Source organism: Esox lucius, chromosome 22 (genome assembly GCF_011004845.1).
Source record: "Esox lucius isolate fEsoLuc1 chromosome 22, fEsoLuc1.pri, whole genome shotgun sequence".
NCBI classification, from domain to species: Eukaryota; Metazoa; Chordata; class Actinopteri; order Esociformes; family Esocidae; genus Esox; species Esox lucius.
In genome coordinates, this window is record NC_047590.1 from 14,641,980 (window position 1) to 14,665,640 (window position 23,661).

Consider the following 23,661-nt stretch of genomic DNA (forward strand, 5'->3'; position numbering starts at 1 on the left):
AAAATGAATAAATCATTTGAGGAGCTATAGCCCCGGACGCCGCTGCCCAAACTCCAATGTCATGTAGTGATAGGCAGTGTGAGTCTTTATGGTGAGCTTGCACTTCTGGCTCCGTTCAAATGAACAGCCGTTCCCAAATATGGTTGCTAAAAATAAAGCGAAAACTATGAAACTTAGAAAAAAGGACCAAATCGACATGTTCAATTTGGGTTGGCTAGGATTAAGGTTGGCTAGGATTATAAGAATAGCAGCATGAATAATAATAATAATAGCACAAGTAGCCTCACTTCACGAGCGCCACACATAATAGTAACGAGGTGTTAATAAATCACTGTGTTGTAAGGCTCGGTCTGTACACGTAGAAATGGAAGAAACCCGTGGCTCTAACACGGCTATTCCCTCTTCGATGTTAGCTGGGAATTTGCATAATAGTTGTTCTTAAAAAATAAACTAATACAAATATAGCTTAATGATAATTTGCAATAGAGGACATTGATTTTTAATTCGCGGAGAAATGATTGCTACAAATATTTCACATAGGCTTTTTCTCCCGCCATCAACATCGTCATGGGAGTTCAGAAGAAGCCATCTTTTCACGTTTTAGTAGCGACAGTGCCGCGAAGAGCGGGAAATTACGCTTTTTTTTTTTTAGCGGACTTTCCTGAAGTTTCCTTGTTTTTTGCAAATGGCAACAAATGTATTTGCCTTTCCTTTTGTAAATACAATTGTAACAATATATGTATCAAATACTTTATCACATGAGTTTAAGATCGACTGGCTCAACTTTGTTAGGCGTCATACTTTTTGACTTAGTCATACTTCATCTCGAGCAGGGTTGGGGTTGTCTCGGAAAGTAGGGCTGGCAGTGTGCACGTCCTCTTGGAAGGAGTTTTATACTTCAGCCATTGTTGTCTTGCTAATTTATTTTGATTTCATCATCGGTCTTTTTTTCGCCTAACTTATTCAAGACATCTAATAAAGCCCTGTCTACAATGGAGAACGAAATTGCAGTAAGTTATCCATCTGAACAAGCATACTTGCCATCTTGCTAACTGTAGCTACGCTAACGATAGCAAGCTAATTAGCATACCGCTAAAGATGCTACCTATATGTTTCGGTAGGTTAACATATTATACATTTAGCAATGTGTTTTTTTCGTCCAATACTACAAATAGATACATAGATTGTCTATCTTATCTATCTATCTAAATATCAAGCTTTTAATTTAAATGGGAAGGTCTGTTACGTGTTTTTAGAATAGTGGTAATTTTCCTTGCTTGCAATAGTTAACGTTAGCTATGATATCAACAGAAGTATTTATATGCATTTAGCTAGCTATCAGTATTTCCTGTAATATAAAATCCACGGATAGGGCTTTCTAAAGCAAAGTTGAACTGTAAGATTTACATTTGTTACTGTCTTGCATGCTTCTCTTAATCAAAAATGTTAACACTCAGCTACAGTGCAGTACTGTTGTAAACCTAATTTAAAAATACGTGCAGTTTCAATATATGCGTTTTTGTTTGATTTGAGGGTTTTGAAAGCAAAAGGTCATGATCTGGGTTGGTTTGGTAGTTACAGTACTTATCCCCAGACCTAGGCAAAACAAAATAACTATTTTCTTGTGGCAGGTGTCTTCAAAAAAGCAGGTGTACAAACATGCCTCGCAACTAACTTTTTTCCTCACTGTCGTCTCGGCACCGTCCCGAGGTGCAATTTTAACCGTCCCAAACTGAACTTGACTCGTCCCCAATTTAGAATACATTATTTTTTTTTCCTTTTGAACACTTTTTAAGTAATTTGTTTATTTCTGACACACACCAGCATTACATAAACCAAATTTGTTTAGTTAATCATTATTTCATTTATTAATTGAACTCTAACTTGAATGGCATAATATTCCACAGAGACTAAGTTGATATATTCTATTCCACCACTAGCTGCCCAGTTAGACAACATAACACCACAATAGCCTACTAAAAAGCATGTGTTCCCCAGGACTTCACTTTCTCTGCTTCACCCACACTTTCATCCTAGAGTAACTAACAATAACAAAAAAAAATCCCCATTAGGTATAGTCAATATATCCATCTGTCCCTATACAAAACCACTTGCGCCAAGTGCGCATTTGAGAATGGTGTTTTCTCGATGCGACGCCATCTTCCCGATGAATGCATTGCAGCGCTTGCAATGTGACTTAGTTATTCCTAGTAAATGAACTTTTAAGCAAAATATGAGTATTTCATCGGCCTTGGGTTTAAACATGTTTGTATGGAACCTCTGGTGAATGCCAGTGGCTTTTTGTATTTTTCTGGACTATCATCCCGCAATCGTCCCAAAATCTGTGTTGAATAGTCCCAGGCAGGTTTTATCTTCCCAAGGACGACGTTAATTCCGAACCCTGTGTACAAAGCTTAAAATGATCAGAGGCTACCACATTGCAAACATCGTTGTTTTCCAAGATGATTGATTGCTATTGCTTCAGAATTTCCCAGCATTTGTGAGAAAGGTCAAATCCAGTAAGTATCATAATCTGTTTTCAAGTTTATCTCAATCTGCACCCAGACCCAGACCAGCACTCCCTCCCCCCCCCCTGCACCCGTCTCCCCGGACTGCAGCACTAGCACCTCTCCCTCTCACCATGCTCCCCGCTTTGGCACCATTATACCTAACCGTGTCTTTGTGGGAGGCATTGATTTCAAGGTGAATGTGAATATATATTTGTTTAATTCCATTCAACCCTATAACTTGAATATGGATCTTATTGTTGCATTACTGTTGTTTTATAAAAGTGGCTGCACAACTCAAGTTTTTCCTTTCTGTGTGTAGACCAACGAGAACGACCTGAGGCGCTTCTTCTCCCAGCATGGAGCGGTGAAGGAGGTGAAGATTGTCATTGATCGTACTGGGGTGTCAAAGGGGTGAGTTAATGTAGCTGTTCCTTCTAAATCACCTGGATGACCCCCCTGTAGATGTTACCCCAGGACACAGTGTCATGGTCTTATGTTCATGTCTGTTACACAGATATGGCTTTGTTACCTTTGAGACCCAGGAGGATGCCCAGAAAATCCTTCATGACGTAAGGAACTAAAGATATTTATACAGCCTGTAGAGCCAACGTACTGTACAGATATGGAAGGGAAACAGATTCACATTGTATGTAGCTTAGACCTTAAGTGTAAAGTTTTCTTTGTCAATATGCACCGCATGGCTCCTCCCCCACATGCATCCACTGCTGTGCCTGCAGGCGGACAGACTGTGCTTCCGGGAGAAGAGGCTCAACATCGGCCAGGCCGTCCGCAAGCAACAAGTAGGAGGGCCCAGTAAGTGAAATTTATATTACACATGTAAAATGAACTATGAATAATTGTACCAGTTTATCAAACCATATTTTGTGTTGGCAAGGTTGTGGGGCAAAAGTTAAGTACTCTCGCATTTATTGGTTTTAAATGGCTGAATGATGTAGAATTGAATGCCGTGCTGGATGACAGTAACATTCTGTTGTTACACAAACTGGTGGTTGACTTTTGTCCTCTACTACCAAGTCAAAACTATTTTATACCATCTTATCTAACTCAGGGCTCGTGACCAACCTTTTTTCCTCACTGTCCCACAGAATTTTTATACTTTCCTGGCCTATCGTCCCACAACCGCCCCAATGTCTTCTTTGAATCATCCCAGAATTTTTTTCCCATCCCCGTGATGGCGGGTCACCCATAGTTTTGTGCTCTGATCTAACCATTTTACTATATCCTACCTATCTCAGCTAATAGCTTTGCCGTGTCCAGCCCTGCTCCTGCTATGATCCCCACTCCCTGTGGCACCATGTACCTCACCACCTCCACCGGGTACCCCTACACTTACCACAACGGAGTGGCCTACTTCCAGAACCCAGAGATGAGCACCTCCGCCCCCCACCACTGGCCTGTTAGTTCCGTCCTGCCCTGACACACCACGCAGCCTGTTCTTTGACCTGTGCACTGCAAGCCGACATAAGCAAATCTAATGAAGTCTTTATTGACATGCTGTTTGATTCACAAAACAGATGTGATTCACTACAGTGTTTCAGTCATTTAATAGAATGAATAGCATTTGAAACTTGAGAAGAGATACATTTATTTTTTGAGTAAAGATAGAATCCTATCTGTCTTTGTAGTCCCGGTCCATCCCCGGCTGTCCAGTCATGCTGACCCACCAGCTTTCACCCATCTACCAGCAGCCAGCATACCTCCACTACCAGGTAGCAGGACCTTCTCATCACAGCCAACCAGGCTCACCTCCCTGATTCCAAATCTGTTGATTCATTCAGACAATGATGTCTGTGATTATAGGAGCTGGCAAGACAGCACAAACAGATCTGAAACCAGGCTAACCCCATTCATTAGTGGACATAAAAAATAAAAAAAGCTATTTACCCAGATCTTCCAAACAGATTCACTGCATAGAAATAGAATTAACAAAAAAAAAAACTATTTCAGTACATTATTTCTTGAATATACAGTACTAATCAAAAGTTTTGACACCTACTCATTCAAGTGTATTTATGTTTTATTATTTTCCACATTGTAGAATAACAGTGGATACATAAATATGAAATAACCCATAGGGAATACTGTAGTAATCACAAGTGTTAAATAAATCAAAATATATGTATATTTTAAATTTTTCAGAGTAACCACTGCTTTGATGACAGCTTTTCACACTTTTGGCCTTCTCTGAACCAGCTTCATAGGGTTGTCACGTGGAATTATTTTCCAACAGTTCTGAATGAGTTCCCCGATGCTAAGCACAATCTCATTTGGGTTGAGGTCAGGTGTTTGTGGAGGCCAGAGGTCTGTATTACGAAGCAAGTTCAATATTCCCTGGAAACTGTTGGTGGCACGACGGTGGTTATCAATTTGTTAAATCAACCCAGGTTTTCCCAACTTTGGGATGAACGCATTCACATAAAAGGGGCTGTGTTTGCACCATATGACCAATCGCAAACATGGACAAGAGACACATATTTCACTCAAGGGGAGCAAATTACAATTTTAGAGAACTATGAATAGTGTTGCGTTTATAATTTTGTTCAGTGTATTTCATAAAGATTCCCATCAGAAGAAGCCAACAGGTTTTGTCGGTCTCTAAATATTCTTGCTTTTGTTACCAGAGATGGGGACAAGTCACACATGGTCAAGTCCAAGCAAGTCTCAAGTCTTCACCATCAAGTCTCGAGTCAAGTCTCAAGTCACAGTTCAGATAAATCAAGCAAGTCAAGTCAAGGGTTCACCCTAAGCAAGTCAAGTCGAGTCCTTATAAGTTTCAAGTCAAGTCACAGTACTAAAGAGATGAACACACACACACACACACTGTCCTCGGTTTCTGACGTGCGCTCGGTGAGAAGCTCGATTTCAAAATCAAATACCGTTCCGTCTCTGGTTAGAATCCTGCTGCGTCCATAGCAACGCGCTGTTTTTCATGGCAACGGTCTGTTATCAAGAAATAACACGCATTCTGCACTGGAATTCAGCCAATCCATGTAATAAGGGCTAATAATAACAACCTTATAAACCAATTATTGTGACTGAAAAACTGCCTAATATGTAATTACGCTGTAATTATTCTTGTCTGTATGAGTAAAAAAATTAAACTCTTCGAAATGTTTAGGTGCTAGTAATCACATCGGCGCCTCCATGTTAGCCTTTCATGCAGTAAAGTTAACTGTTATGGTGTAAGCACAATGCTTTTTAGTTTCCACGCGCAGTCCAAAACACTTGAAAATGTGCACATTTAATACAGACATTATAACCTACGTGTAATAATATACATGCCCGCTCATTTTAAGATGCCCATCAACATTAAAATTCAGGCTATGCCACTGTTATAGTCAAATTCCCTTACATCTATTTACCAGACGTATTCAGTAATTAAATGGTCACATTTCTAACAAAAAAAAAACAAGCATAATATGCAACAAAGGCCAAAATATGACGTTGTTGCATATTTAGCATCTGGCAAATCTTTTTTTATTCAAGTCCTTGTATCCAAACGCTACTATTTGTGGTGCTCGACTAACGTTACTGTCTGCCATGTTTGGCGCGGTTTGAATTGTGCAGTGTTAAAGGCACATACGCTGATTAGTGGTGCTGATGTCACAACATATAAAATCATTTTATTGCTGTTTGTTTATTATAAGTTCAAGTCATTGTCGAGTCTTCCACGTCAAGTCAAGTCTCAAGTAACTTGTTCTCAAGTCAAAGTCAAGTCAACTCATTTTAATACTTTAATCAAGCAAGTCACAAGTCCTGAAAATTGTGACTCGAGTCAGACTCGAGTCAAGTCATGTGACTCGAGTCCCCCACCTCTGCCTCTCACTATCAGCGCACTGGGCTCCACGGGATCTTCTAAGAGCTGGGACTCCATTTTCAATGAACAATTGATTAGTCAGTTGGCGGGGCTTTTATACGTGTTAATCTGTTGTCTTGAATATATGCCGATGTAACAAGTGAACCACCGTCGCGACGCTGACAACCCAGGGTTTAACCTGAAGTTAGCTCGCTTACCCCAAATCCTGCTTCATAGTATAGGCCTCAGGTCATCACTCTTGGCCAAATAGCCTGTACACAGCCTGCTAAATCATGGGCAGGCCTTTGGATATGAGAAGTTGAATGTGCCTGCAGTAGCCTATCATGGACAGGTTTTTGTGTAGCACACGCACAAAACATTGAAGTAGGGGAGAGGTGTCCGATGACCGAGGCAGACAGAACTCTAATGGCATTAGGTTTAAACATACTTGGTGAGGTGTTGTATTTTTAGCTAAATGTTGGTAATATTTCCCTGGAAATAAGCAAATTCTCTATCACTACCATGCCCACACCCTGCTTTACATTACCATGCCCACCCCTTGCTTTACACCTCCATGCCCACACCCTGCTTTACACCTCCATGCCCACACCCTGCTTTACACCTCCATGCCCACCCCTTGCTTTACACCTCCATGCCCACACCCTGCTTTACACCTCCATGCCCACACCCTGCTTTACACCTATTTTTTGTGTGTCTCCTTGTGTGTTTTCCTTGTCCTCAAAAGTTATCATTCCTGTTAAAATGTATAATAATAGCAAATGAATTACCCTGGTTCCTCAGCCAAGTAAGCTGTTTATAAGTATGTTGTCTAAACAGTACTGATGTGGTGTAGTACTGGAGACAAAACCATATCCTATGCTCTGTGTCCTTCAGGCCCCCACCCATTGTCACCCTAGTCACCTGCAATGGACCGTTCCTCAGGTAAGAAAGGAGTAAGCAGTTTCACCGCATTTGGGAGTGGGTAACTGACAAGGAGGCGAAGTGCAGTCGAAAAGCACATTCATTGTGTGTGTGTCAGCCTCCAGTCCCCTCCAACCCAGTGATGTACATGCAGCCTTCAGAGGTCTTATACCAGCCCTTGGAGCCCACCGACACAGGCTGTGTTCAACCTGCCATGCCCCTCGTTGAGGCCAACATTCCTGAGGTAACTGAAAGGTTGTGCAGAAAGAACCACGGACGCTCTGAGAAATAAACCCCTAACCAGAATAATATTAATCAAGCACAACTGAAAAATAAGAGACGCCTTGGGGTTGGCTCGTTTGTTTCATCATCTGAAGCCATGCATTCTTTTATTTATCATTTGGTGTTTTTCGACAGCCGCAGTTCATCGACCACATGGTGCAACCAACCTACAATCACACAACATCATACTATCCACAAAGTCCAGCTGGAATGACCCCCATTATAATACAGCAAGAATTAGGAAAGGTATGAGCATGGATCCAGACTGTGACCAAACGGTCTCATTTTGTGATCCTTTTTCTTGGTTTTTTAAGTTACTTTTTTTATTGGTTGCATTAGTGCAACATTCATTATTGCATTTTGTTCCAAGTTTAATTATGTTATTATGTATGAAATCAAACTCTCTACTTGTGTTTTTCTCACGTGGTAGTGTGAGAGAGAATCTGTGATAGAAACATCCTGTTGGTGCGTGAGTCAAGTTGCCTTGTCCCCTACATATTGACAGACAACTCTCCCAGAATTAATTTGAGAAACAGATCATAAAGTAGGAGAAAGCTGTAATGGCCACATTAGTGCTGTGCAATTAAGCTTTGTTTACACTGCATGCCTTAATGGTCAAATGTGTGTTTTTAATGCAAACAGCAAGTGACTGAATCAGATTTGTCTCTGTTAAGGTGTACTATGCCACCTTTCAGCAGTGAGTTGAATATTGGTTCTATAAGTCCATTAGGATCTAACACTATCATTACTAACTACGAGCATACTGACCGGTCTGAAGCAGTGTCACCTCCAACCGTCGATGCTGGAGCAAGGAACACAGACTTTCGTTTTAGATGGGGTCAAAGTTGATTGGTCTTTTCCAATACTACAGAACATGGAATAAACAAAGTAAACAGCTAAACCAATCAAACCAATCAAAAGGTAATCTGGGTTACCTATTGTGTTAACTGCATTGCCATATTTCAGAGACTCATGGATGGCTAGTGTGGAATCTGAGCATTAATAATTACAATTACAGAGACGCATTCCGGGTGTCCTTGTAATGCGTCTCTGTGTTGCCTCAGCAAGTGCCGAAACACGTATTGGAGCACCAGAGAAAAAGGTGGCAAAAGCAGTTAAATCTGCAAAAAACACCTTCAGGATGCTCATCCTTGCTCAACAAAGTTGCTGCAAGGTCAGGTTCAGCTGGTAAGCATAGCAGTGAACAAATTGGGCATGTGGGTATGTCTCTCATTAGCATCTGTACCCCTGCGACATTTCCACTCATTACAGCCGCACCATCATAAGTATGAGCAGTCAGCTTTCCTCCCAGCTTCAGTGGTTTCAGCATCCCCGTGATGCTATTAGAGAGGCTGAGTCCAGTTTTATATTTGACTTCCACAAACTCCAAAAACCACTCTGTCACTGTATTGTCAGGCAACATGTATCGCAACACAACCACCATTTGTGATTTACAGGAGACATCAGTTGTCTCATCTGCCTGTATGGCAACAAATTATGTCTCGTCCACTTGCTTGGATTTGCTGTGCCCCACCTGCCCCTAATGACCAGTTGCCCCTGCTAGCCAACTAGCTAAATTACACTGAACAAAATTATAAACGCAACACTATTGTTTTTGCTCCCATTTATCATGAGCTGAACTGAAAGATCTAAGACTTTCTCTATGTACACAAAAGGCCTATTTCTCTCAAATATTGTTCTCAAATCTGTCTAAATCTGTGTCAGTGAGCACTTCTCCTTTGCCGAGATAATCCATCCACCTCATAATCCAACCCCACCACCACCATGGGCCACTCGATCCACAACGTTGACATCAGCAAACTGCTCACCCACAGAACGCCATACACGCTGTCTGCCATCTGCCCTGTACAGTGAAAACCGGGATTCATCCGTGTAGAGAACACCTCTCCAGAGTGCCAGACGCCATCGAATGTGAGCATTTGCCCTCTCAAGTCGGTTACGACGACGACATACAGTCAGGTCGAGACCTCGATGAGGACGACATGCATGCAGATGAGCTTCCCTGAGACGGTTTCAGAAATTCTTTGGTTATGCAAACCAATTGTTGCAGCAGCTGTTTGGGTGGCTGGTCTCAGACGATCTTGGAGGTGAAGATTCTGGATGTGGAGGTCCTGGGCTGGTGTGGCTACACGTGGTCTGCGTTTGTGAGGCCGGTTGGATGTACTGCCAAATTCCCTGAAACGCCATTGGAGACTGCTTATGGTAGAGAAATTAACATTAAATTCACCGGCAAAACAGCTCTGGTGGACATTCCTGCAGTCAGCATGACAATTGCACGCTCCCTCAAAACTTTCAACATCTGTGGCATTGTGCTGTGTGATGGAACTGCACATTTTAGTGTGGCCTTTTATTGTGGCCAGCCTAAGGCACACCTGTGCAATAATCATGCTGTCTAATCAGCATCTTGATATGCCACACCTGTGAGGTGGATGGATTATCTCGGCAAATGAGATGTGCTCACTAACACAGATTTAGACAGATTTGTGAACAATATTTGAGAGAAAGTCTTAGATCTTTGAGTTCAGCTCATGATAAATGGGGGCAAAAACAAAAGTGTTGCGTTTATCATTTTGTTCAATGTAGGTATCAAATGTAACCTTACTTCTTACTTCTAACCTTACATCAAGTATAAATGAATACTGAACAGTGATGTAGCCAACTCTGCATCACTGTTCATTCAAACTTAAGCCCTCAGCGTCTAAAATATGCCAAATCCAGATTCACCCTAGTTTTACTCCTTGCTTTGTCTGATGCTCGCATCGCTTCTCGATATTCTTTTTTCGTTTCTAAAGCATTTAACCTTAACTGATGGTATGTATGAGTTATTATCGGATGTTTTAAATGGAAAATACTGCATAAGGCACCTTTAAAACAGTGAGGTCTGAGCTAACATTGATGCATTAGAGGTTTATGGAAAACTGCCCAAACAATGGAAATGTCATGGCAAGGCATGAGGGAAAGGTTGTGTATGTAATTCTTTGTTGAGGTGAAAATGTATGGATTTTAATTGATGAAGATCTGTCAATCCAGATAATTTCAAGAACTGTGAAAGTTTCTTCAAGTGCAGTTGCAAAAACCATCAGGTGCTGAAACTGGCTCTCATGAGGACTGCCACAGGAAAGGAAGACCTAGAGATACGTGTGCTGCAGAGGATAAGTTAGTGTCACCAACCTCAAATCGGCAAATAACCAGATTGCAGCCCAAATAAATGCTTCACAGAGTTCAAGTAACAGACACATCTCAACATCAACTGTTCAGAGGGGCCTGCATGAATCAGGCCTTTAGAAACAAATTGTTGCAAAGAAACCACTACTGAAGGACACCAAGAAGAACGGACTTGCTTGGGCCTAGAAACAAGGGAAATGGGCAATAGAATGTTGGAAATCGCTCTAAATTCTAAATGTTTTGTTCTAACCCGTCTGTGTGACACATAGAGGGGCGTTAAAGGATGATCTCAGCCTGTGTGGTTCCCATCGTGAAGCATGGAGGAGGCCTTGATGGTGTTGGGGTGCTTTGGTGGTGACACTGTCTTTAATTATAAATAAATCACAAACACTCAACCTGTATGGTTACCAGAGCTATTTCAACAAGAAGGAGAGTGATGGTGCGTCCGATGAACATGCGTCATTCTTCTATCTTCTATGGTCTGCTTTGAATGGTAGTTGTCCTAGTTACCACAGGTCTTGTTTGTCGACAAGTGATTACATTGGACAACAAATATATCCCATAGAGAGTAATGGGGAAAAATAACGTAAGGCTAAATCTTATATGACCATTCATACACAGCCGATTATGAGATCATCTGATTCATTACCACAGATGAATGTGGTTTGGAATGTGGCTTGACCGATGCAATTTCTTGAGGTTTTTTCCTTTTTGGTTTAAAAGTTTAAAACAGAGGCTTTAGAACTCTTGTTTATTATTTATAACTTGTTTATTGTTCGCTGACATAGTTATTTTCACTGAACAACTCAAAGAATAGAACATTCTATTACTAGACTTTATTGGCCACATTGAAAATATGGCATGGCAACGCAGAAGGCATTTGCTAAAACGTTAATTATAATAAAATCAAGCCAAGAATAATGGAATGTTCACTACAATTGTGAATTAAACTAATATTCCCGATGTTTTACTCTAAATTATAGAGTATTTTTGGGGCTGTGACCAAATCATGTGCTGGTGCCACCAAAGACTCTGGCACCAGCGGAAAATGTCAGGAGCCCTGATTACTTAAAATTCCAGTAGAAATGTTGTAATATGATAATGCATGACAGATCTTAATTAGTCTGCTGTGATTAATGACTGTGTTGGAGATCTCACGTGTTTTGTCTGTTCCGTTGCCCATCTAGGAACAAAAGTTCCACGGTGTGCGGCAAGGTTACCCGTTCGCGCCGGTCAGCCTAAAACCCAGGTATGGCCGCTACCCACACTATGGCCAAATGCGCAAGGAGTACCGACCCGAGATTACCACTGACCCCCCTCCACAACTTGTGACCGAACCCCTCAAGTAAAGACAACTCCTGAATACTTATCTATGGTTAACTGCCATCTCCTCTGGCAGAAAGACCCGCTTCGCAATCTCTAACTCGTCTCTGCCACATTTCCACAATCCATCATCAGCATTATATTATTCAGTCCAGTCAATTAATGTTTTATGTTTATTGTGTGTAGTAGAATAGAAGTAGTATTAGTATAGTAAAAATGTAATTTTATCAGTATTTGAATTGTAGGCCTAGCTGTTAAGGTACTTCAAGATTTTTGGTGCTTTTTCCAAAACCCTGGGAGAGCTAGCTCTTAAAGTATTTTTGTAAGAACAATTTTCTTTGGAATGTTTGTCCACCATTTTTCATTTAAACATTCAAGAAGAATGGACGATACAACATTTTCCTATACAGTTTATTCAAGCCTTAAGAAAATATTTTTTAATTAGTTGTTAAGGCAAAGCAAACCATCTTAAAAGAGATTCCTGACATAATTACTATCTGCTAATAAGAATGTACTTTCCTTTTATAATGTGACTACATGTTGAAATTCCTAAAAGGTTAATCAGTACATTATTCTCTAACAGAATAAAAAAGATATGGGAAATTTGGCTATTCTATTTTATCTATGTAAAAATAAAATGTTTTCAAGAGCTGTTTCAAATAGATTTTACTATGATTGTGAGTCTCTAAAATAATGTGCCATCAAAATGAAGGGTAACTTGACTAACTTCACAGCAACACTGTCCACAGAACTGTGACTACAAATATAGCCTCATGAACACCAGTCAAACATCATCACATTGTCTTATATCAGCATTGTAGAAAGGCGGGGACATTTCTAGATTATCACATGATTAACACTTAGTATGAGTATTTTTGATTTTGTATTGTGTTATCTGCTATTCACTTTAATTTATGTTGTCCCCTGTAAAATGTCTAGGTGGATTTCTTTATTACTAGTATGTCAAGAAATAAATTAAGAATTTCATAAATTGGTGCTTGCATGTTCTATTAAAGTAATAGTTCATGATTTTGATGATAAGGCAGTTAATCTACTTTTCCAATTTTCTAGTGAACCAATTTCTATACAAGGTGTGAAGAAAGTTAGAGGTAGTTGTGCAAGCCCATGCTTTTCTGTGCTAGCATAATGTGAGCAATTTGCACACGCTAGACAGCAACTTACTTTGGCCTACTTTCAGTTACATCAAAATAGTGTCCACAAGTAAATCATACACCAGGGAAGTAGATAAATGACCTCATAAACCAAAATCCTTATCTAGTTCTTTAATTTTATATATAAGAAACTAAGGTTCATTTGATTAGGTTGGTTACAAATAAAACCAAATTAATCAATTTAAATTTTGAAAAACAAAGGTATTTTGTTGCATTACAAGCATGTCTGTAGCTTTTTAGAAATGTACATAACATTGTGAATTTGATGTATCTGATTCAACATGTAAGTTTTACAATGTTAAATGTTTAAGAAGTTCATATTGGTTTTAAACACATTTCACTGATGTTTTCGCCTTCTAAACCTCTTATAATCCCATTGCTAAATTTTAAGGAGCTCCAGGGGAAAGTAGTCTCAAAAATGTTTAAAGATTATTTTGGAATGTTCCTGTCTTTCATTATCAGTTTTAAGATACGGGTTTAATAATAGTGCATGAATGTTATCAGTTAAATGTTTTGTAATTAGTTCTGAACACTCAGCTATGTTCTGCACATTAGTGTACGTTGTTCTTATGTGAATATTGGAGAGTATTTTACAAACTTTCTGTTCAGAAGTGGGGTGTCTTATTCATGACAATAAAGTTGGAACCCTTTAATGTAAGAGATGTCATGTGTCATTGATCCTTGAGAAACAACTTTACCCCTACTGATCAAAAAAAAATATATATAAATACAATTTAAAAAATGAAAGGAATACATGATACTTGACTGTAAATATATCTGATCTTTTAATAGGAAATTGCGAATAGACATCCACCAGGGACAAAATGCCAATAGAGTAAAATACATACTTTGTGTTGTCGAAGTAATAGTTAATTTGACAAGAATATAGAAAGTAAATGAGACATGCTTTGAAAACCTAAGGCAGTTTTGAGTAGCCGTTGTTATTTACATAGTGAAAACATCAAATTAAATTCTTTAAAATAAATAGTGAAACAGGTTGTCCTAAATGGTATGAACATACAACACCCATACGCCCATCCTACAGAAACAATAAGTTATTAACTGGTCTTTGTGTGTTCATGATGCAGGGACTCTGGCCCAGTAGTTGGCTAGTCAGCCAGTAAATAGACTATTCATCGGCAATGTTGCTGTTTTAGGTTCCAGTTTAAAGTTTCCCTTCATCTGCTTTTGTAGACTTCCAAGTCAAGCCTAGTTAGTAAAAGCTTGAAAATACATGCAGAGATACACATCTACATATTAAAATACAAAAATTTCATTGGTGCACATCTGTCCCATTTCACAATTATCTTTCTGCATTCTAGTTCATTCTGTATACATTTTAGTTTTGTTAAAACTATTGAGATCACGTATCATTGATAACAAAATTGACAGAATGCCCACGAGTTTCCATCTCATTTCATAGCCTTCCATTGCCTGTTCACTGGGCTCCCCCCCCCCAATGGGGGTGGGAAATGACCTGATGCTTCAGATTCATAACCACTGGCCTATCAAACTCCACTTCCAACTATGGTTAACTCTGTTGCTCAAGGCCAGACACGACAGATTAGTCTCTTATATGCCTCAATATAAGATTTATTTTTAAGAAAAGGATTAATTGCCAAGTGCTTCCGACTAAAGTTACATTTCTGCCATACACCAGCATACAGTAAGTCGTGGCACTGCTAGACTAGAGTTCCCGACACCGAGACCACAAATACAGACCAAACAGAAAGCATAAGGCAACTAGCAAAGCGTTACGTTAATCAATATGGCACACAGGGTGTGGTTTAAGTCTAATACACAACAGCTAAGGGCAGTTCCACGTATGACGCAACTCGGACTGCCTGTGTAAAGCCCTTAGTGTGGGTATATTGGCGACATACCACAAACCCCTGAGGCGCTTTATTTCTACAAACTGGTTACCAACGCAATTAGAACAGTAAAAAGTATATATTTTTTGTAATACCCCATCACGACTTTCAGCCAAACAGACACCCAGTTAATAAAGCTCCAGATTATACTGTAGATTGAATTTGCCATACACCCCAATTCATAGATTGAATTTGCCATACTTGGCGAAAAATGTTGTACTTTTGAACTTGCCAAGAGAATTTGAGTGTGCTTATGAGAATTATGTGGTTTAGGTTTGTATGAATTATCAGTGTGTGTGCGCGTATGCACGTGGTAGTTTGGCAGGAGGTTTCAGATAGTGATTCCAGTGGTCCTTAGGCTTCATTCTCGCCCTCTGCTTCGTTAGGGTTAGTCTCGTCCTCCATGATGGGCACAATCAGATTATCCTTGGACATCAGGCTGTATTTCATCACAAAGCGTGTAAACCGATGGCAGAGGAACGTCTCGTTCTGGAGAGGACAAGAACATTGATATTATTTTAGTTTGTAAAAACAACCTAAAATCTACAAAACCCAATAGTAGTTAATTACACTAGTTACATACCAGGATAAAGGCATCTGGTAAATGAAAAAAGCAACTAAATTATAATCAGTCATACTAACAATTGCTCATAGAAAGATGTTTTGTTTGAATCCCCACAGAAGTAGAAATACATTTTTGGACCCAAAGGATCATTATAATGTACAATTTAAATTAATTAAGGCAAATTATAATACAGTGGCTTAGGAAAGTATTCAGACCCCTTCACTTTATTCTATTATCCAACCTACATACAACACAGGACAAAGCCAAACCTTTATACCCAATAATTGAAAATAAAATATGCACATAAATATTCAGAAAGCCAATTTATATTTGTATATTGTACAATTTATACTTTAAAAGTAGGTTTTTTTAAATATTAACCTTCTAGCATCTACAACTGTAACAGCAGAAACAATTTATTTGACTCTAGATAGCTCTAGCAGCTATATAGATAACAGCTTGCTAGCTTTGCAATGTAGCTTACTACTTGGAATAGTAACTTACTAATTGGAATTGTCATAAGAATTAAGCAATAGCTAGCAAGACTGAAGATGAACTTTACACTGCCAAAGCTATTTAATTTCATGGCACAATGTTTTTTTTTTTTCATTCGTGAATGACACTGATACAACAACTATCAACATAGGTGACAATAACTTACTTTTTCATCAAGTGAAAAGATGAGAGAATCTTAGAAACCACTACTCTTTTACTGCATCTACTGTATATTACCACAAAAAGCATGCATGGATGCAGACTAGAAATAATCGCAATATAACCGTAAACAATATTATTTTAGGCTTACTATAACGTAGCTACGGAAGGTTGTAGCCAGCAAAGTTTTTGTCTATCGTGAACAAATCTTAATGCATAATTTGTTTTGACTATTTTGAGACTCTAACACTCAAGTTGGAATCCCAACTCGGAAAGTCGGATGTACCCCACTAGCCTCGTAATCCAAGATGACAGCACCCGATGCCATTTAGCAGACTAGTGTTAAATTATATTTGAAAATTACGTTTATAGTTACGTTACAATATTCTGAAGAGCACTCGACCAGGTTATAGGTTAAATTACCGGTTACGGAAAGGCCGATTGAAAAGTGGTCAAAACAAAAATTGTACACAATGAAATCCAATGAAAAGCATGGTATATATTCCGAAAGGGCAAGCACAGCAAAGGCTTTAATGGGGGTGTCCATCTTGTTTTCCAACTTTGGACACTGGAACACAATCAACTTGGGTTAACTCGGGTGTGACATCATTCCCAGTTCTGAGCTTCGACTTCCGAGGTAAATGGAACTCAGCATTACCTCTACGCTATTTAACAAGGGGTGGGGGGGTAGGTCGTTATAAAGACATTTGCTCTTCTTGACTGGCTCCGCTTACGCGATCCGACAAAAAGGGGACACAACACCTTCACTAAATTATGAGAGAAAAATCAGGGCAGAATCTACCGAGTATGACTACGCTGACAAACTTAAGCCAAGACCTTTCAAATAAGATTTCCCAATATCCTTAAATATTGTAATTGTTCTTAAGCTTTTGTCTGTTGGAAATTTTACAAATGGCCCCTTACATAATTTTATTTTTTTACCTGACATGACATCAATTTATATTTCAGCATGTTTCATTTAAAGGACTGGTGTTGATTCCAATGATACCACCCAACAGCATTGCAACATATATTAATCAAGAACACCTTGTTCCTCTTTGCAACTTACCAATAATTTAACCCTGACAAATTGACTTGCATAACCGGTTTTGCTCATATTCAACCATTCAATTGGTCCTAATGACAGAGCATGCAAAATAAACTGAACATGCTCAATAATTATATTATTGAAACCAAATGTTTCAATACATGCTTTCCACATTACCAGAGAATACTTTGTATTTCTACAGTGGATACCCAGGTGCCATTAAATGCATTGACATTCCTAGCAAGCTTGCTAACATGATAACCGTGAGAAAGAAGATTAGGCTTTTTGATCTTGTCTGTTATCCAAAACAAAAGGGAAGTCTGGAATATGACAAAACAAACTTGAATTATCAAATGTTAAAGAGTCAGACCAATGTAAACTTTTAACAGCTGAAACATCTCAACAGGTAACAAGAATGAAAAATAAGTTCTAGTCCATTTAAAAAATAGGAGCAGATCTGTTCTCTGTTGGGGGCTTAAACAAATTGCACACAATAATTACCAGTGGAGGGATAGGCTGTGGAATTCTTCTATACAGTCTGTGCTTAAAACCACTAATTCAAAAACTTACAAAAATTAAAAGCGCTTGTTCAGTGCAGTGCATTGGTAATCACATATGGTCAAGTGATTGTAGTGGGCTTGTAGAAAAATTATTTGAGGAATTCCCCATGCAATCTGATCTTCCCAATGTAAATGTTATTTAAAATCTGGGCTATTGTTTTGGGATGAATATTGAAATCAATTGCTGCCTTAATGGTTTTGTGTTTAAGCCAAGCTAGGTGCAACACTTTTATGAATTCTATTTCAAGAAAATCGGTTGGCTACTTTATAACTAGAAAAAAAACTGTTGTTCTTAATAAACAGCTCTGATTAATAGCTTTTAAAAATTGGTTTTGTGTTAGAGCTTAGAGTCTGAAGTCTGTGCTTAGCAAATGGCCTAATAATTCTCTAGACCTTTATTGTCCATTCCCTCTGCTTAAGAACAATAGTGCAAATGTATGGATGAGGGGGTTCATTTGGTATGCAGTCCCAGTCTCATGGTAGAGGCACCCTGGAAAATTGAGATTTGCCATTTGGGTTGTACTTCTCTAATGTTGAGAAAGAAAAAAATTATTCTCTGAGCAATTATGTTAGTATTCAATACTATTAATATGCAAAAGAGCTCAGTATTTGCAATACTTTTAATAGATTTGTTCATCTTCATCACCATACACACTCTCAACCTGCTGGCATATAATTGGCTAGCCACAATGTACACAGTGCAAGGACACATTTGACAGGGCACTCAATACTGCAAGTACAGTTGAACTCACAATAATCTGTAGCAATAATACTAACCCTCCTCACACCTTACCTCGTACGTGTCAAAAATCTGACGGTGGTGGAAGTACGCATGGGAGAATATCCTGTAGATGCGCCGACAAACTGAACCAAGTTTAGCTACAGAGGATTCTTTAATGCTCACCCTGCCGAAGAAAAACAAATTACATAGTTTGAATAATATGCAGAAAATGATAAAACTATTTCAGAATTCAGTGTGAGAAAAGGTGGGATTGATGAGAAACATAATAAGATACAGTACTTTGCAAAAACAGAAAAACAGAACTCTCTCAGTATATCATTCCTTGAATATATAGTACCAGTCAAAAGTTTGGACACACCTATCATATTCAAGGGTGTTTCTTTAGTTTTACTATTCTCCACATTGTAGAATAGTGCAGACTATAAAACCTAAGTAGGAATAATGTAGGAACCAAAAACAAGTGTTAAACAGATCAAGATAAATTTCATATTGTAAATTTTTCGAGTAGGATTTCAATTAGCACGTGTGCCTTGCTAAAAAATAGTATGTGCAATTTTCTTTCCTTAATAATGCTTGTGATCCAATCAGTTCTGTTGTGAAAATGTAGGGGGATATACAGAACACCATCATTATGTCCGTGGTCTATATAATGACAAGAACAGTTCAAATAAGCAAAGCGAAACAACAGTCCATAAATACATTAAGACATGAATGTCAGTCCATCTGGAACATTTCAATTTCTTCAAGTGCAGTTGCAAAAACCATCAAGTGCTATGATGAAACTGACGATAAGTTCATTAGAGTAACCAGCCTCAGAAATATGCAATTAATTGCACCTCGGATTACTTCTGTTTGAATTGAAGCCAAGAAACATTAGTAATGGACATTAGACTAATGAAAATTATTTTGTTTGTTCTGACAAGTCAAAATTAGAGATTTTTCGTTCCAGCCGCTGTGTCGTGGTGAGACTCATAGTGAGCGAACAGATGATCTCCCCATGTATGTTTCCCACCATGAAGCATAGAGGATGTTTGAAGGTGCTTTGCTGGTGAAGCTGTCAGTAATTTATTTAGAATTCAAGGCACACTCAACCGGCATGGCTACCAGAGCATTCTGCCTACCTATCTGGTTAGCGCTTTCTGGGACTAACATTTGCTCTTCAACAGGACAATGACCCAAAAAGCCTCCAGGCTGTGTAAGAGCTATTTGACCAAGGAGAGTGATGGTGCTTCCGATGAACAGGCCTCCGCCCAGTTGAAATGGTTTGGGATGAGTTGGAACGCAGAGTGAAGGACAGGCAGCAAACAATTGCTCACCGTATGTGGGAAGCCCTTCAAGACCGTTGGTCAAGCATTCCAGGTGACTACCACATGAAGCTGGTTGAGAGAATGCTAAAAGTGTGCAAAGCTGTCATCAAGGCAAAGGGTGGCTACTTTAAAAATCTAAAATCTAAATGTATTTTAATTTGCTTTACACTTTCTGGTAACTACATGATTCCATGGGTTTTTTTTCATAGATTCAATGTCATGCCTATTATTGCACATTGTGGAAAATAGTAAAAATAAAAACATTCTTGAATGAATAGGTGTCCAAACATTTGACACGTATTGTTTATAAAATATAACAGAATATTTGATATACATTCTTTACAAATAAATACTACCCAAATAAATGGCTTTGTCTTAGGTTCCTAAGACCTTTGAACAGTACTGTATTAAAAGTAGTTAAAAATATAGTGAATAAATTAATAATAACAAACAAATAACGTGAATAAGTTAATAATGAATGAACACAGTGAATAAGTTAATAATGAATGAACACAGTGAATAAGTTGATAATGAATGAACACAGTGAATAAGTTGATAATGAATGAACACAGTGAATAAGTTGATAATGAATGAACACAGTGAATAAGTTGATAATGAATGAACATAGTGAATAAGTTGATAATGAATGAACATAGTGAATAAGTTGATAATGAATGAACATAGTGAATAAGTTGATAATGAATGAACACAGTGAATAAGTTAATAATGAATGAACACAGTGAATAAGTTAATAATGAATGAACACAGTGAATAAGTTAATAATGAATTAATAAATGGAATAAATGCTTAAGTAAAGAAGTTAACTGTAGACTCAGTGTCAAAGATGCAAAAAGTAAACAGCACAGCAGGTCAAAATCCACAACCATAAAGAGCATTAAAAGCACTATAATTGACTACTCAGCTGTGTTGGTCCAGTTGCTACCATGATGTAACACTGAAATAAACCTGTGCACTTGCGCAAACACAGTGTGTGACTGTGAGAGCCAAGTCTAGCATCTTACTCAAATATATCTGGGGTTCTCCTCATGGCAATGCAATTTCACACAAATCTCTTTAAATACCATAAACAGCGGTTACCTGCTGGGAAAGTACTTGTTACTGTTAAGGAGACAGGCGGCTCCATCCAGAGTGTGTCGGGTGTAGTCAATGGCTGGACACTGCAGGAAATGGTAAAGAGAACCGGCAAAGATGCAAAAGTAGCACAGTGTCATAGGTTCTAACATACATGAATGTTCAGGGGCCAGAAGATCAGACTGGGGGTTTAGGGTCACAGATCCATCTGCTTCTACTTACAATCCAACAAAGAAATTGGACTATACCTCTTTTGGTGTCTTGTGTGCAGCACAGAGGAAGATCCATTGCTCTGTTGCTGTCATTTGGGTGCATGTGTCTGGGTGGCATTCTCCCTGTGGAAAGAAAGCACATGTTACTTTACTTTACATAGGTGTTGAAATGTTAACAAACGCAGTAAGAAGAATAGAGCTTGATCGAAAACACCATGAAGATGTATGCGGTCGTTCATAAGAGCATACCTGTAGTTTCACAGCAAGTCCGTTCAGCTCCAAACAAAACTGCCTAAAATTGAGAGAACGATAGAGGACTGAATGTCAAAATAAAGATTTAGCAACAGTATTCTAAGCGTGAGAGAACTGTTATGCAAGGCTGTCGGTATTCAAATTACACCCTTTTGTTTAGACTTTTTTGTCATTTGCCACTACCTGAGGTGTTCATACTTCCAGACCCCTTCATCCTGGCCCTCTGGTGGCTCCAGGATCTTGTCAATGTTGGAGCCGTCGGTTCGGATGTTCTGTTGGATGTACTGGGAATAACCGGCCACATTCACTTTAGAAAATCAGCAAGAGAACTCTAAATGTCATCCTCAAACGTATTAGCATCAACAAGAGAAATAGCAGGCTTTTCTCTCTTTTATACTTTTTTTTTTCAGTATATGCTTCAATCTTAGTGAGCCATGACAACAGTCTGGCCAGTTATAGTAGTTATTATAAAATATAGTGCTAAAAGGAGAAAAATAAGATGCTGAATTGGCAAGCTCTTTGCAAGAACCTCTCAATGCATACTGTCTAACAACAGTCTGTGTGTTTGTTGACTGAAATCACATAAACGGTAGGCAATAACAAAGAAAACATTAAATAGTGACAGCTGACTCCTACCTGCTGAACAGCCAGTGTGCTGTCCATCTCCTCGAATGATTCATCGGGCCAGTTGTAGAAATCCTGTGGGCATGACGGGAATTTAGCAGGTCAAACTACACATATTCTTCTGTTGCCAAAAACACCTAAGTCAACTAGCTAACAAACTATAGCTAGGTACCGTACAGTAGCTATTGTCACTAGCTAGCTAACTGCACGTAGGCAACTGTTGAGTCTGTAACAACATTGTGTTTATACTGTATATAATACATAAGTATTTCTTGCTCCTGGTTTCCTAGCTGGTCGTGTAATGTGTTCCTCGGTATCTAACTCGCTACAGCAATGACAAGGTAACTAGTGTAGCCAGGCGATCATACTCAACTCCACTTCGTACGATTGAGTTAAGTGTCGATTGTACTACTACTGTACTGTAGGGTTGGCAGGGGAATGACGGCACCATGAAGTCAAATACTCTACAGCACGTCTTGGGATTTAAAAAAAATAAAATGCGTCGGATAGCTCACATTCACATAAAACAGTAGTCATATTCTGTGGGTGCTAAACCCGGTAACCTGTTATTGTTAAAAATGTAATTATATCTGGTCCGAGTTTTATTGTAGTTGGTTAGACGTAGCCTAATGTAGTCCGAGTTACGTTTAATCGGCTAACTATGTAGCTAAAGTCGTTAGCTATCCTAAAAAGGTTAACTTTAGCTTGCAGCTAACAAACGTGGAATCAAGGATATGATACAAATGTGTCCAGCTTATAAACAAGACAAGAAAATTAAACACCCAAGTGTGTGCTAAAATAAGGTACCTTCTCTTTGGTCCCTGGTCGATTCCTCCTCAGAACAGCTGCACCCTCCGCCATGACCATCTCGCCTGGAATCCGGATGTTGCCAAACCTAGAGGAAGTGTCGCGGAGTATAAAAGAAAATGCAGATTTGATTAATGGTGACTTTAGATGCGCTGGGCTGTAATTATAAAGCCAAACTTCTACGTGTTTCATGAAATAACTGAAACTACAGTGAACTGAAACGTTTTAGGTAACGTTTTGTAACCGAATGAAATGTACAGCTATGTACCAGCAATGAATTCTAGCTCAATGCGAATGGATTGCTTACATTTATATTGTTTAAGGAGCTTATGTTGGAAATGCAGTAATTAAAAATGATAAAAGATTAAAAGAAAATACTTAACCCTCCACCTTATAAATACAATGTTCTGATAATAATAGGACAATGTACCTTGCTTACCATCCCCTGTTAAGCAACAATACTACATTTTAGTGAATCTATAGTTGCAGAATTCTTTATACCCCCAAAATATATTCCATCATATTGTTTCCCCATAAGCCACTGTTGAGCAACTAATACCTTAGGCCTGACAAGCCTACGCTTCTATAGCCCACGATAAGGTCACGGATTTTCACAGGATACAATGTTTGTGAACATTGAATATGACATGTTATGGTGTCCATTCTATCCTCAGAATGCATCGGATGTTAGGATAAAGCTGTTTAAACCTTCTTTA

General features: G+C 38.8%; 2 protein-coding genes across 3 annotated transcripts; one reads left to right on the top strand and one right to left on the bottom strand.

Moving 5' to 3' along the window:
- The first annotated feature begins 578 nt into the window (after positions 1–578).
- On the top strand, positions 579–14,433 carry LOC105023150 (protein boule-like). Of its 2 annotated transcripts, none has more exons than XM_010892110.3 (11): positions 579–1,010; positions 2,545–2,703; positions 2,830–2,921; positions 3,025–3,079; positions 3,248–3,323; positions 3,767–3,927; positions 4,157–4,240; positions 7,222–7,269; positions 7,367–7,492; positions 7,666–7,776; positions 11,904–14,433. In XM_010892110.3, the coding sequence occupies exons 1-11, from the start codon at positions 993–995 to the stop codon at positions 12,063–12,065; spliced, it is 1,092 nt and encodes a 363-aa protein (XP_010890412.2). In that variant the 5' UTR covers positions 579–992; the 3' UTR covers positions 12,066–14,433. The 2 variants fall into 2 exon arrangements, with proteins under 2 accessions (XP_010890412.2, XP_010890413.2); XM_010892111.3 differs by having other exon boundaries at positions 581–1,010; positions 2,566–2,703.
- LOC105023151 (MOB-like protein phocein) lies at positions 13,978–23,045 on the bottom strand. Its single transcript, XM_010892112.3, has 8 exons — positions 22,946–23,045; positions 22,151–22,213; positions 21,698–21,798; positions 21,512–21,554; positions 21,299–21,385; positions 21,057–21,136; positions 18,703–18,814; positions 13,978–15,571 (listed from the first exon to the last, which is right to left on the bottom strand). Exons 1-8 carry the CDS (start codon positions 23,003–23,005, stop codon positions 15,437–15,439), a joined length of 681 nt encoding a protein of 226 aa, XP_010890414.1. The 5' UTR covers positions 23,006–23,045; the 3' UTR covers positions 13,978–15,436.
- Between the last annotated feature and the right edge of the window lie 616 nt (positions 23,046–23,661).

Excerpts from the sequence above, each read along its gene's own strand:
- LOC105023150 (XM_010892110.3), top strand. Across the intron at positions 4,241-7,221 it reads CAGCATACCTCCACTACCAG|GCCCCCACCCATTGTCACCC; the intron begins GTAGCAGGACCT and ends TGTGTCCTTCAG. Across the intron at positions 7,270-7,366 it reads TGCAATGGACCGTTCCTCAG|CCTCCAGTCCCCTCCAACCC; the intron begins GTAAGAAAGGAG and ends TGTGTGTGTCAG.
- LOC105023151 (XM_010892112.3), bottom strand. The coding sequence starts at position 23,005 with ATGGTCATGGCGGAGGGTGCAGCTGTTCTGAGGAGGAATCGACCAGGG. Across the intron at positions 21,799-22,150 it reads GCACACTGGCTGTTCAGCAG|TACATCCAACAGAACATCCG; the intron begins GTAGGAGTCAGC and ends GGTTATTCCCAG. Across the intron at positions 21,555-21,697 it reads TGGAAGTATGAACACCTCAG|GCAGTTTTGTTTGGAGCTGA; the intron begins GTAGTGGCAAAT and ends TCTCAATTTTAG.